We start from the raw sequence: 14,455 nt of genomic DNA, 5'->3' as shown, positions 1-14,455 counted from the left end.
GTTACTACATTCGTGTGAATAAAAACTGAAGTAAATTACTATATTTTATTTCGTTATATAAAAGCTGAACACTTTTAATAGTATCAAAAACATAGCTCTAGCTTTACTGCAATTTTTCCTTTGAATATGCTTGAGAGAATTTATATTGCCCTTTAAAGAACATTTAAATAGAAAAAGACACCAATTAATAGATAAAGTCTTCCCTAATTTATCGGGCTTTGGAGTGCGCTATGTATTCAGTTTAAAATTCAAATTATGCGTTACATTTTATTTTGTTTAGAATAATTAATAATTTTAATAACATGAAGCTATTTGATAATCTTAATCAAGTAAAATGCTAGGTGTTTCAATTCAAACTGAAAATTAATAAAAAAGTAGTCTCATTTTTAATGCACAACTTTGCTTCCATTTATCAATATATATATGTATATACTGTATCATTTTCTTTAAAGTAAATCGAATAGTTTTCTTTTAGTTTTTCCTCAGTTTAGACTTATTTTGAACAATTGAGATTTTCTGCCCTCTTTAATTAAAATTCCTTACGAAATAGGTTTTACTAATGAAACTTTTTTTAACATTTTGTAAAAGCTGCTATTGGTTTCACTATGCACATTTTGTGCTCTGCCAATACTGAAGCCAATACTAATTCTGCCATTTCACATATAAAAAATGTGTGTTACAAATCTTTCTTCAAGCTATCGCAGTGAGAAAAATTTTACAGCTGCTTCTTGAATTGTTAGTATTTTTTTTATTAAATGAGTTCGAATTTCTTAACGTGATTTTAATTTACTACGGTATAATATCATAGAAAATTCTATTTTCTTTCAGTTTGACATTTCTATTCAGAAAAGCTCGTTCTAAATGATTTTGCGTTTATATCTTGAGTTTTTGAAGATTAAATCTTAATCTAGGGGCCTGTGATAATCATTTATTTTCAAGTTGTTCCATTTAATTGATTTAGAATTTGCCACTCTTGAATATTTAGTTTAGCATCTTTTTTTGAATTATTTTTCACAGCCTCACCCATGTATTCATATGCAATCTTTCTTTGTGTATATTTTCTTAAGCTTCTCATCGGCTAGTTCTATCATATATTCTAAGAATGAATTAATACTTGGTGTTGAATCAAATACTAAAATTATATTTGCTGCTAAGTACACTTTAATATCGACTATATTCACGATCATTAATTTTCTTGAAAAGTTACTGATTTTAGTTATATCTATGAAAAATGACTTCTTGTATTTACTGAATCTAAATAAAAAGTAATGCCTTAAGCAAACTAAAAGTTGGTGTATTACAAAATAAGCAAATTATTTAAGACATAAAGTTATATGTTTTAAAAGATATATATATATATATGTATATATGACAGATAAAGGAGGATTCTCAGACTTTACAACATTTCTCTGTGTCAAGTTGACATTTTTAAGAAAATGTTTACAGAAGTATTAGTGAGTCTCATTTTGAGAAAGCATAGTATTATTAATCGGCGATATATGAATGTTCTAATGAACTGTAACAAAAGTAAAATTATAAAAATTTAAATATTTTATTTTTAAAAATCTAGTAGCTTACAATCATACTAGAAACATTATCGAATGAATCTTTAGAAAGTGGCGATTAGACTAGCAGATATTTTTTCAAACATTGCAAAATCAGACACAGCATTACAGTTGCCAACTCTTTTTAAGATGTATACCTCTTAAAATAATTAGAGTAAAGAAATACTTTGCAATCTTACTCAGGAACTACGCTCTTATAATGGAAAATGACGTATTAACAATGATAAAAATTTTTTAAATATATTAATTTTCAGAAAACGCATATCTATTTTTTATTTGATCGACAGAATAAATATTTTCCCCTTTTCGTTTATATCTGACACTGTAATAAATTATTTACCTCTAAGTAAAAATCACCTAATTATGCACTTATTAAATTGATGAGAACTAATTCCATTTTTCCTTTGAATTATGCAAAATATGATAATCATTATCATTACCACATAAATTACTTTTTAAAATTTGATAGAATGCATATTTTTTATATATAAATCATTTTCCAATACCATATACTGTGACTGGTTTCCTAGAGTAAATTTACATTCAATCTGAGAATGATGCTATCATAGTTTGCATATCTTATGCAAAACTTACATGAAACTGCCACAGTACTTTTACAGATAAGTAAATTTCGTCATATTAAAAGTACCATAATTTCCGGTAGATAAAGCCACCCTGACGTATAAGCCGCACACACATGATGATTGACTAAAAAAATTAAAGTTCATCGGATAAGCCGCACTGCCGTATAAGCCACAGCAAACATGGCACTTAATATTCATTCATTCAGTAATTCTCCGCCATATTGATGTAATCATCATCGATAATATTTTACAAGATTTACAACATAAATATAATCAGTAATATATAAATAAATAAGGGAGAAACATCTTACCTTGAACTTGCCGAAAACGAACTCTAATGATTTCTAACAGATATTACTTTTACGGGTTAGGTAAACTTCGTTTATCACCATAAATTACCATATTACGAAAATGAATGCGTAAATTAGATTAAAAAACCAGAATTATTTAATTAAATTAACTACATTTATTTACACAATACCTTCAAAATCCGTCTCGTCAATGTCAGAATTAAGTAAATTTAACAAATGACCATCAAGATTAATTTCATCATTATGTTCTAAATCACTTATTTCAACGTGGCTATCTTCACTTTCATTTTCTTTTTGGATGATTTCCAATTTAATGAAAGCTGATATGCTCGTATCAGCTAGGACTGTTTGCCATGCTTTATCGATCCATAAGGCAGCCTCCTCATAAGAAGCTTTTCTCATTCGTCAGTAATTTGTGAAGGAATAGAGTCCGCCTTACATCCATTTCTTCCACTGCTTTCGCAGTTCATGCTTGAAAGTTCTATTGGTAGTAAGATCCAGCCGGTGTAAATTTTTTGTAATCCCACCTGGTATTACTGAGACATCGATGCTATTTTTTTTCCATCGGATCTTACCCTATCCGCTAAATGGGATTGCACTGAATCCAGAGCGATGAGTTGGAAAAAAGCACCTTTTATTTTCGTTGGCTCAAAGAATAACTCCTTTAGGGAAGTTTCCATACTCCAAAAAAAAAAAAAAAAAAAAAAAAAAAAAAAAAAAAAAGCTACCTCTTTTTCAAGCCAGTCCATGGGAAGCTTTTGTCCAACTGTTGTTTTGGTCCTGGCAGAAAATGTCTTTCGCTTCACGAACCTGAAACATCAATTAAGTCCTCCAACAAAACGTTTAATGCCCATTTGTCGAGCAATTACTTTTGCTTGAAGGCGAATTCTAACTGTTGATACTGATAATTTCCTTTCTGTCTGCTCTATTGTCCATGTCTCTAAATTGTCTTCCAGAACGCTTCATCATGTCTTTTCATTACACATTGGTTGCTCATAAAGATACTTGATCCCTAAAGTCATATAGCATAATATTCCCAAATGAATGAGATCCAATATCATTGCTGTGTGTTTTAAAGAAACCTTTGTTTGAGATAATATATAAACAAAGCTAATTTACTATAGACGCTGTTTTAATACAGGAAACGTATCTTAAAATAAAACGCATTTTCAAATAAGGCATAATACAATTTCTTGCGTTACAACTAATAGAAATTAATATCATGGATATATATTTACTTTCAAAAATGCTGAACGCGATACGTTTAATAAATTGCTTCTCATTTAATACGCAGTTCTTCAAATAACTATTTTCTATCAGATTGTTTTGAAAAGATGTACTTTAAAAGGGCTCCAAAAAGTCAAAACTCTACTACATGATTTTGGAACACATTTCTGTTCAAACATAAAATTATCCCTAGAAGTCGTTTGTATCCAGTCTTCTTAGCATCATAGTTATGTGAAAAAAGAGCATTTCTTTGTTAATCTTATTTAATTAAACATTTAATTCGGAAATAAAACGTTCTGTTAAAATTCTTTAATTTATGAAGATTATCTTTTTATATTAAGAAATCTCTTTACCAAATTTTTATGTTTACTTCTGCAGTATGCATTAATTTGCTACAAAATATCTGCTTCTATTAAACGTTCCCATAAAATTTATTCCCACTTAACAAATATTCGACAGATATAGGGCCTAGGTTATGGTAATCAGGTGATACACCATTCTGCCTTTATATAGTTATGTTGGCGATGTAAGCTATACTGGTGAATAATCTTATACAGTGTACATTAATGGCCGCAAATCGGTTCACTAACCTCGGTTTTTATTCTCGTTGAAAGCACATTGAAATATTCAGACAATTTTACTCCAAAACTCCCACTGTTTTCCCAATAGCTTCCAAACTTGAATGTATTATGCATTAATTCGTCAGTCACAATTAATTCTTATGCCATTGTGGAGACATGAACACAAGGTTGCAGTGCTGGTCCTCAACACACATACAAGCTAATATCTCTAAAGAACACCATTGTAGAAACCCCTCAGTAATGATTGCATCTTCTTCTTCATTCATTCTTCAAATGGGACAAAATTAAAAAAAATAAAGATATTCACGCCATCTCTGCTTATGCAGTAATTATTCACATATTAATTCGATGCATGCAGACCGTTTTTCTTTCCAAGCTAGGAAGCATAATGAATTTTCAAGAAACCCACTGTAGAAATCTCTAATATTAGTACAATGTCAGCAGCGAGTAATATTACTTAACACAATATACTTCCATTAGTGCTTTGCAACAACATATGGAAAACTTATATAAATATTAAAGTTTGAATGTATGCTTATGATTTGTATTGCATGCTGCTGTTTCATGTTCTTGCATTATCAGTTTAAAATTATTTTTCAGATTTGATCGCAGCAGCAAAACTAGGAAGTTTAGATCGGGTAAGTCAAAACAAATTATTATTTTCTTATTTTTCATATCTACTTTAGGGAATTAACATTTATTAAAAGTGTCCTAGAGACAAAATTACACATAGTCGACATTTGACGTAAAATTACATTTAGACAAATTTTGAACTCTTTATACGTTTCAATTACCTCTAATATAAAGCTGCAGCTTACGAAAATTACGCTACCTGAAAACGAAAATACATCATCATGAATGCGTATCACAAAAATTTTGAAATTAACATAAGAATTACAAGACTATGGAAAGCTTATTTGAATATGGAAAAGCCACGAGGGCCTATCTTCCAAAGAGGAGCGATGCATGTATGTGTAGGGGACTGAAACTGCCTCGTATTCACGTTACACATTGGAAAAACTTTGAAAATTAAAGATGAAGTCAATCCATTGGCATGGAATTCAATCCAAACCAGGTCAAACTACCAGTATTCAGTAGTCTTAACCATGCGGCCTCTTTCGACACAAAAGAAAGTTAGACAGAATGTAAAAATATGGTGTTATTGTTATTGAACACTAGCGGAAGTACCCGATGCCAGTTAAGTTAGATTGAGAGTAATGTATCTAACAACAGAGAGAACGATACCGATAAAGATACAAAATATACGATTCATAGTCATACATTTTTCAGTCTGATGCGATACGGAACCCACGTAAAAAGTTTCGATATAAAAATATGCTAATTCTCTCTCATTATACCAGCAACAATGGCATGCAGTTTTTAATGATTTTCGTCTTTCTAATCAAATGGTCGTGTAGGCTCAAGTTTCATCCAATATTTCACCTATATTCTATTTTAGTCGATTAAATGTGGCAAAAAATTTATCATAATTAATCTGAAATCAATACCGCGAACAAACACACAAGCAGGCATTCTTCTTTATAAGTACAGATTTTGTAAAACTTACAATTTTTATTTAATTAATACTTCGGCTAATTAAAGTCGTAAGAAGATGGGAATAGCGGAAATGGCTTACCAGGAATTTTTTGAATTGGGAATAATGTATTTAATGTCTGGCAATGCTATTTTTATTTCATCGTAAAACTTAGAAAATTTTTATTCACAAACTCTAGGATTTGAAAACGAGGAGCGGCAACAACTTTCGATATAAAGCAGATTTTTACCTCCAGCTTGCGAGACTGTTGCCACTCGGAAAAAGGAGGGCAAAAATTACCGTTTTTCAGAGTTTTTAATTAATATCTCTGATTTTAGCTATTTTTGTTTGGAAAAAAGTGGACGCCGATCTTTTACAGGACCCAGTAAAGAACTTTAGAAAGTCTGGCGACGATAGCTATATTAGTGACTGAGTTATTAGAGGACAAACACACAGACCTTTATACATATAGATATGCTTCAATATATTCGTACAACTTTGCGACAAAATTGTTCTGAATCACATGTCCTCATTCTTAACAACATCTATTTCTATAAAGGTAGAACATATACCTTTCGAAACATTATGCCATGTCCTTTAAACTTCTAAATACTACTGAATCGATGATCGGGCGTGATGCTGTGCAAGAAAACATTTCTTCGAATACAGCTATGCATATTTTAGCATATATTAAGTGAATGTGCACTTCTGAGTGTCTGCATCATATAAAAATTCCTTTTTTTCACGACGATAATGACAACTAACTGGAGAATTTCATTTCCCAAACTTAAAATCATTATTATCGAAAATATTATATATCTGTGTCAGGAGCGTTATGCAAGAAACATGTGATATGGTTTAGTTTTGAAATATCGCAGCTCACAGCAATTTAATATAAGCGCTTACGACTTTTATGAAAGTAATTACTATTTTTGGGATGGAAAGGAGAAATAACGAAATCAAAATACAGATTTAGTTTGGTTAAGAGGTTACTGCAAATTAAAGTTAGAATTTTGATTCCCATATTCTTTATTTTGTATAGATATACTATTACATTAATAAGTTACGTTTAAATCAAGTATTTATCTTGAAACTCATAACCTTAAGCGAATAAACCATTAAAATAAATAATAATAATAATAAAAAAGAACGAAAATAGCAGTTTCGCTTGTTAAAACTAAAACCTTTTTACGAGCATGGTTGCCAGAGTTTAATGATTTGTGAAAAGATGGCTACTCAAGCTAATGTAACACGTAAGTACCGAAACTTTAACGCCTGTATTCTAATTGATTAACAAAATGGATATATTTGTACATTTAAATGAATTCTTCATTTTCATCCGTTTCCAGTTTTTTGTATGTAATCCATTCCGTAATAGCAATGTATAAAATTTGTTCGAAAAAAATCTTTGCAAGCTTTAGTTTTTAAATATTGATCACACGAATTTTCTTTTACAAGCAAAACAAGGAACAAAAGATGATTACAAAATCGGATAATTCATTTCATTTCAAAATAAGATACAGAATTTTAGAGAAAGAGTTTCAACATTTTAAATAGAAGTTTTGAGTAAATACAAAATCTGACTTTTTATAGGGTCATCAAAGGAGCAAAACTTAGCTACTAAAATATACTATGCATCATAATAATCAGTAAAATATTCTTTTCTAATTCGTAAATTGGCGTAATAATTACGTAAAACTGTATTTTTACCACTTTGATAAAATATTAAATGACAGACAGCATGCCAACCATGGAGGTAGGAAAGGGAGAAGGGGCCAACCCGCGCTAAAAGTGAAGCACTGCTTTGAGGCTTGGGTCACCAGATGGGGTGTTCTTTGTTTACATTCAGAAGCTAGCTTGACAAGATTCTGATAGTATTTCGACACACGACAGTTCCATAGAAATCGAAAAAGGGACACTTTCGCATGAAAGAAACATTCATAGTGGGATTGATAATAGCAATTTGTATAGTTTAGTGACATTTACGCAAAAATCACATCTTGGTTATTTTTCGATAACTAACAACTGCGATTTTGATTATGAATTTGTTTCATAATCAAAATCGCAGTTGTTAGTTATCGAATTTATTTAATGAAAATAAATTTAATGAAATCATACTGTTTCGGAATGATATTTCAAATAAACGCAGTTCCTTTAAAACGGATAAGGAACAGCGAATCTTCGCTGTATTGTTGGAAAAACGCATAAATGGCAGTTTTCCATATTCACACATTTGTCAGTAAGATCATTTCCTTTCACATACATAAATGGCAAGAGAAGTTCAAGGAAAGACATATTTCGTATAAAATATTCAAGGCATGGGTATTATAACGAAGCATTAATTTCGCATAATATAGAAAATAGGTAACATATTTTCCTTTCGCCGCAGGTTGCTCGTTTACATTCTGAAGGTCATAGTCTCATGCAGAGAGATCACGATGGGAGAACGGCACTTCACCATGCTGCGTTTATTGGAAACACGGATGTCATTCGATATTTAGCGGCATACGGTAAGCATTATCATAGTTACTGTTTATTATTTTTTGTGCCTGCTTATATATAACCTTTAACAGGTAACTACATAGTTTTGGAATCTTCTTTCTCGTAAAATAAGGAAAAGTATTGCATCTGCAAACATCTTTTAATATACGTTAATCGTAGTCAACGGTTTCAGATGTACACGGCGAAAAAAAAAAGGGGCAGGGGACAGTTCTGTGTCTTCCGTTCTACTGGGCCGATTGACAAAATTCAAATTGCGTTTTTCATGTCTCGAGAGCGCAACTTAGGATATATATTATATTTATATATAGCATTGTTCTAACATAGGTATTTTGATCCAAAATCGGACTTTTTCTGAAGTAACATACCAAGTTACTTCCATTTTTCAATTCTACGACTCAAATTATGCCTAGATATTAAATTTTGTAAAATTTGGTGCAAAAGTTACGGAGAAATTTAAAAATATATCTTGGCGCAATTTTTTCACATTGCGCCAAGAATAATTCACTTGGCGAACTTCTTAATATATGGCAACCTAGACTAGAAGAGAAACACGCTAATGTAACAATTAAAATCGTAAAAACAACCTTGTATTTAACGTAAGTATATTGAAACACTCAATCGATTTCGAGGGCAGCTAAAGGTCCTTCCTCATCAGGAGAAAGAAATACCTAGAGAGAAGAAAAATCAAAGAAGACATTCCACTGTTAGAAATAATATTAATGACCTTGTCGTGCTTCCATTTTATCCTTCTGTTAGCTATAAAATTGCACGGATTCTCCAGAAATTTAATTTTCAAGTCGGTTTCTCCCCTATTAATAAAATCCACCCTTCGATTCTAAAAGATTGCGTTTCTGTCTTGAATTCTTGGGGAATTTATAGTATATCGTTTCAGTGTGGTTTAAGATATATTGGCGAAACAAAATCGTATCAAGGAACATGAATCTTATGTCAGAAAAGGCGAAATTAACAAGTCTTCAATAGCGTATCATAGTTGGACATTTAACCATAATTTTGACTTTGGGTCTGCAAAAATTGTCCAAAAGGCTTCTTCCATATGTGAATTGGATTTTCTTGAGGCTTTTCATATTCACAAAGATTTAGCATGTTTAGTTAATGATTTGAAGTCCAATCCAGTCCTTCCTAATGCCTTTAAAATTCTACTATCTTAATTCAGTTATTTTTGTCGATAGATGGCGTTACCTCCTCGCGTTTGGTACTACCAGAGGGTATAAAAATCCGTTAAGTGGTTGCTTTCCATTATTCGAAGTTCAGATTTTGAGCGTGAAGGTGCTGTTGCCCCTCGCTCCCTATTTTTAATTTCGCTAATTTTTCCTTGTCCTTTGTGGTAGATGTTTGATCAGATAGCCTGGCTCAGTAAAAGTAGGTGGCCAGTGTAACTCTGATTAAAAATCCGTTTATAACCACGTGCAGTGCTGATAAGGACCACGTGTTTCTGAGACTCATTCCCTTTATTTTTCTTCTCTCTAGATATTTCTTTCTCCTGATGAGGAGGGACCTTTAGCTGCCCTCGAAATCGATTGAGTGTTTCAATATACTTACGCTAAAAACAGGTTACAAGGTTGTTTTTACGATTTTGATATGGCAACCTATTTACCTTACCCTTCCATTATGCCGGAACGGAAAAAAAGGCACCTCTTTCCTATCTTTTTACATTGTAGATGAGCGGAAAAAAGTCACATCGTTCTTACTTTCAAATAATTTTAGCAAAGTGCGTACACCACATTTTCGTTGTTATCACTTTCAACAAATATGACAAATTTGAAAATGCGCCAATATATAAATTCACGTATATCTTGGGAAATTTTGAATAAAAAGCTCTAATTGTTTGCAGGTATCCTTAAAAATACATCTACTTTAAGATGATTGTAAAAATTTTATATGCTATAATTCAAAATATTTTTCAAAAAATTTAGAAAATTATTTAAAAATACAAATTTCAAAAATAAATCTCAAAAAATGGGTGAATTTTATTTGGAATGAACCTAAATTTCGAACTGTGTAACAAGGAACTACTCGTGCGATTTTTACAAAACTTGGTAGTTTGTCGTAGAATTGAAATATGGAAAAAAATTGGCATGTTATTTTATAAAAAAAAGTCCGATTTTGAGTCAACATATTCATGGTAGAACAGTGCTATATATAAAAATATCTAAGTCGCGCTTCCGAGACATGAAAAACGCAAGTTGAATTTCGTCAATCGGCCCAGTAGAACAGGTGATATGGAATTGTCCCCCCCCCTTTTTTTTGCGCAGTGTACGTAAATTATTCCGATAAAATACTATAAAACTACGTAGTTGTTGCATATATAAAAAAAGAAAAATAATTCCAATAAAAATTTAATTAAAAAAAGAGTTATGAAAAATTTATGAAACAGAGCTTTCGTTTTTGACGCTAAAAACATATTTAGAAAAGACTTATCTATTTCTGCCCGATTGCGCCACTTAACGTAATATCGCATTATGTTATGTTTTGATACCAGGGCTATTTAGTTCGATCTTGCAACGTGTGCCATAGAACGAGTCTGAAGATCTCTTATCATGCGTGCAGTAATCAGCAAATGTCCAAATTCCAGAACAGTAATGTACGAAGAGTCATGAAAGCTTCAACTTATTTTTCAAGTTAATAATACACTGGTGGACAGGTGCTAAGGAAGGATGAAAGTAGCAGCAATAGCAACAAAAAAATGGAAGGCAGAAAAAGTGGAACTTAGCGTAAGTGCGGGATGCAGTAAAACGTATTTTGCGTATGCAAATTTTGGATTGCCAAAGTTGTTCGTCACTTGATGCGCTGATAAAAGAGGTAAAGGATTTGAATCATTTTGACCTTTGTTGTTCAAAAGCTAAATTTCAAGGAAGAGAATCAATCGACGAACTTGCAATTTTCGATGTGTATTGCCGACATCACTTAGATAATTTTACGCGTAGCCGTATTATTGCCAAGATTGAAGACGGATGAAACTAACAGATATTTCTAGGGAATCTGAGGTCAGCCACAGTCTTGTTTCAAGGCTTTGGAAGTGTTGTTTCAAGGCATTTCAGACAAATGAATGTGTAGGAACGTCACGAGGAAGGTAGTGTTCACAGCACGACGACTGCAGAAGATAGATATATACTGCTATCGACAAAAAGGACCAGCGCAGTACAGCTATTGAGGTAGCAAAGCAGTTACTTGCTGCTACTGGCAAGCGAATCTTCCGAAAAAATGTCGCTAGAGGTTGGTGTCAAGGAGGACTATACGTTTGCCGTTTTGTTGTATGCATTCCGTTGTCCAGACACTAATGTACCTACCACCCGTTTGCAATGCTATCGCGAGCATCGTAATTGGACTTAACAGAATTGGGCATGTGTGCTATTTTTAGATGAGGGTAGGTTCAGTCTGTTACCGGATTATAGACTCCAACTAATCTGGCGTGAGAGAGGTACTGCTTATTGTCCAGAAAATATCTAGGAAAGGACCGATATCCAAGAAGCAGTGTATCATGATATGGGCCGGCAGTATTATCAACGGTGACGATACATAAAATAATAAGATAATGGTTTAATTAACATAAGGCCTTGCAGTCGCTCCCACTAGAATTCAAACTATTCGAGAACAAAGGTCTTAACGACTTTAGTGGGGAAGTTTGCAATTCTGAAATTAAAATTAAACCAAAAGTAAATTTTAAAACATACGAGATGTGACACCCCGAAAAAAAAAAAAAAAAAAAAAAAAAAAAGCCGAGACTGGTCCAATAAATTATTGTACTTAGAAAATTAGTTAATCAGTTTTCCGTGACATTATCACCTTCAAAGTAGTCCCATTCAGCATTCACATACTTCTGCATTCGAGGCTGCTATTGCTGGTAACAGTTCTGGAACGAGGTGTTTGGTAGGTCCTTCAAGAGATTCTTTGTTTTTGCTTGAACCTCTTCAACTGAAGTAAAATGGCTTCCCTTTAAACAAGATTTAACTTAAAGAAATAAAAAAGGTTTCATGGAGCCAAATCAGATGCTGCATCAGATGAATAAGGTTATCAGGTTGTAGAGACATTAGGATTTTTTTTTTGGAGGCCGGAGAGATGAAATATAGCAACCGCCTTCGCCGGGTATCGAACCACGGGCTTCTGGAATATAGGCCCAGCGTGAAGAACCACTACACCACGAAGGCACGCTAGGAAAGTGGGAGAAATACCTTATAAGGTGAATAAGGAGGATGATCCATCACAGTAATGTTTTTGCTGAGATCAGAAACTATTTGACAGATAGGGCCGTGTGAGCGGGTGCAATTTCTTGGTACAACAGCCATCTGTCACTTCACTGCTGTGGCCTTGTTTTCCTACTTTTTTGACGAAGTCGTTTTAGTACTTCAGTGTACTAGTGTTGATTAACAGTCTGACCACTGGGAACCTACTCAATCGTTACAATTTCATTAATGTCGAAGAAGACAATTAACCATTATCTCGAATTTCGATTTTGACATGCGTGTCTTGTCCCTGTCCCCTGAAAATCGCTTATGCCATTCAAACACACGTGCACGAGACAAACTTTCATCTCCATAAGCCTCAGTTAACATTTGAAATGTTTCCGTATTTGATTTTTTAAGTTTAGCAAGAAATTTGATGTTGATTCGCTGTTCGGTTTTTATATTAGACATTTTTTTCCCGTATTCCAAAATATTCTGACAGTTTACAGTCTTTTAAACTAAGCAAACTGAAGACTGTATTAAGGCACAAAACAAATTTGAGAGAGTAACAAAGATAGTTCCATAGTTTCAGATTTCATAGCAGAGAGTTTACAGAATACAGACTTCACACAGTTTGCTTTTCTTATCTAATCTTAACAGCAATTTCATTGATGACATATATAGATATAATCACCTTAAGGCTGCTATCACACGTCGGTTTGTTTCGGAAGAACAATTAACAATTTTTTTGCTTTGTCACAACAGCCAATCACCACAGATCGCTTTGGGGTTAACGCAGGAGAAACTGGTTCCCCATTACAAACAAGCTGAGAGCATTCGAAGCTGATAGCTGATTGGTTGAAAACGAATAACCTGCAATTTTTTTTGGAAATGAAGGAAAAAGTCGCGCGTCTTTCTTTCAATAGTAAACCAGGCAGAAAAATTGTCCGAAACAGTTGTTCGTGTGAAACAAACGCCGTGTGATATGGCCTAAGAAAGCTTCATATTTAAGCGAAAAATTAAAACATTATGCGGAATATCTTTTTGCTTCATTGTGATCCGATCACTTCATTATGACTCTCTATGATACACGAAACAATCAATTTTTACTTTTTTTTAACTCTTGATCATGAGCGATCCATGTTTCTTTCAAATCAATGGACGTATTTCTTCACTACATTTAAGCTCATAATTGATAATGGAGTCAAAAAAAATTCTTTCCACTAAATTTAGAAAACTGATTCCCTTTCAGTTATTTACGTGTGCGAAAGCGTTGATATTATCCAATAATACGGCAAATCAGCGACGCAGGCTACCGCGCATTCTAAGCAGAAGGATTGGAGACAAACGAATGAAACTGCTACAGCCAATTCTTTCGTAATGGCGACTGGAGCCATTGAAACTCTGCAATGCTGTTATGCAGTAACATATACAACATAATTACAAATTGCGGTAGTTCATCTAATTTTAATTTTTTCAGGAATTTATTTTATAGGTTTTAAAAATAAATTTAAAGCAGCTTGATTTTCTCATAAAATATATATTGTGAGAATCCCATAAAAAAGGACCCAGAATCTCCGGTAAAACAGACTCATACCTTTTTATCATCTGTACTGAAATTTCACATTTCAACATGACAGTCTCTTACGCTCTTTATCTGGTAATCAAATAGCAATTTACTGAGGCAGGTTTTATCAATGATTCTCAAAAGTTCGGAAGCCTAGTTAAGCTTGTTAAATGAAGCCATAGCGCATTAACCTCTGTGACTGAGTTGGCTCTTTTCCAAGAAAAGCGGCTTATATTTCATCCACTTTCATTCGGGAGTGCATTTTAAACACTTACTGATTTTCTTTTTATTGACTTTCTCTCTTGTTCTTTCTTTCAGCCCCAATCTCTGTGTTAGATGCTCAGGATGATATTTTGTAAGTATTACTTTGTTAAACGCTTTTATCAGTAACTGTTTCGGAATA

The 14,455-nt window shown here is 32.8% G+C and overlaps 1 protein-coding gene and 1 non-coding gene across 3 annotated transcripts in view; one reads left to right on the top strand and one right to left on the bottom strand.

Annotated features, from left to right (window-relative positions):
* Positions 1–14,455, top strand: part of rdgA (retinal degeneration A) — a 160,252-nt gene that overhangs the window by 133,402 nt on the left and 12,395 nt on the right. For both annotated transcript variants that reach the window (XM_085815936.1, XM_085815929.1), the window contains 3 exons: positions 4,869–4,906; positions 8,192–8,312; positions 14,371–14,407. In XM_085815936.1, the coding sequence (XP_085672062.1) occupies positions 4,869–4,906; positions 8,192–8,312; positions 14,371–14,407 (196 nt within the window). The remainder of the gene's footprint in view (positions 1–4,868; positions 4,907–8,191; positions 8,313–14,370; positions 14,408–14,455) is intronic.
* TRNAI-UAU (transfer RNA isoleucine (anticodon UAU)) lies at positions 12,397–12,470 on the bottom strand. Its single transcript has one exon. It is a non-coding gene; the product is annotated as a tRNA-Ile (tRNA).

Source organism: Stegodyphus dumicola, chromosome 1 (genome assembly GCF_044657685.1).
Source record: "Stegodyphus dumicola isolate Sdum_Otavi_A_Nest chromosome 1, ASM4465768v1".
Classification (NCBI taxonomy): Eukaryota; Metazoa; Arthropoda; class Arachnida; order Araneae; family Eresidae; genus Stegodyphus; species Stegodyphus dumicola.
Note: the sequence above shows the minus strand (reverse complement) of the source record. Positions and strands in the feature narration are given on the sequence as shown.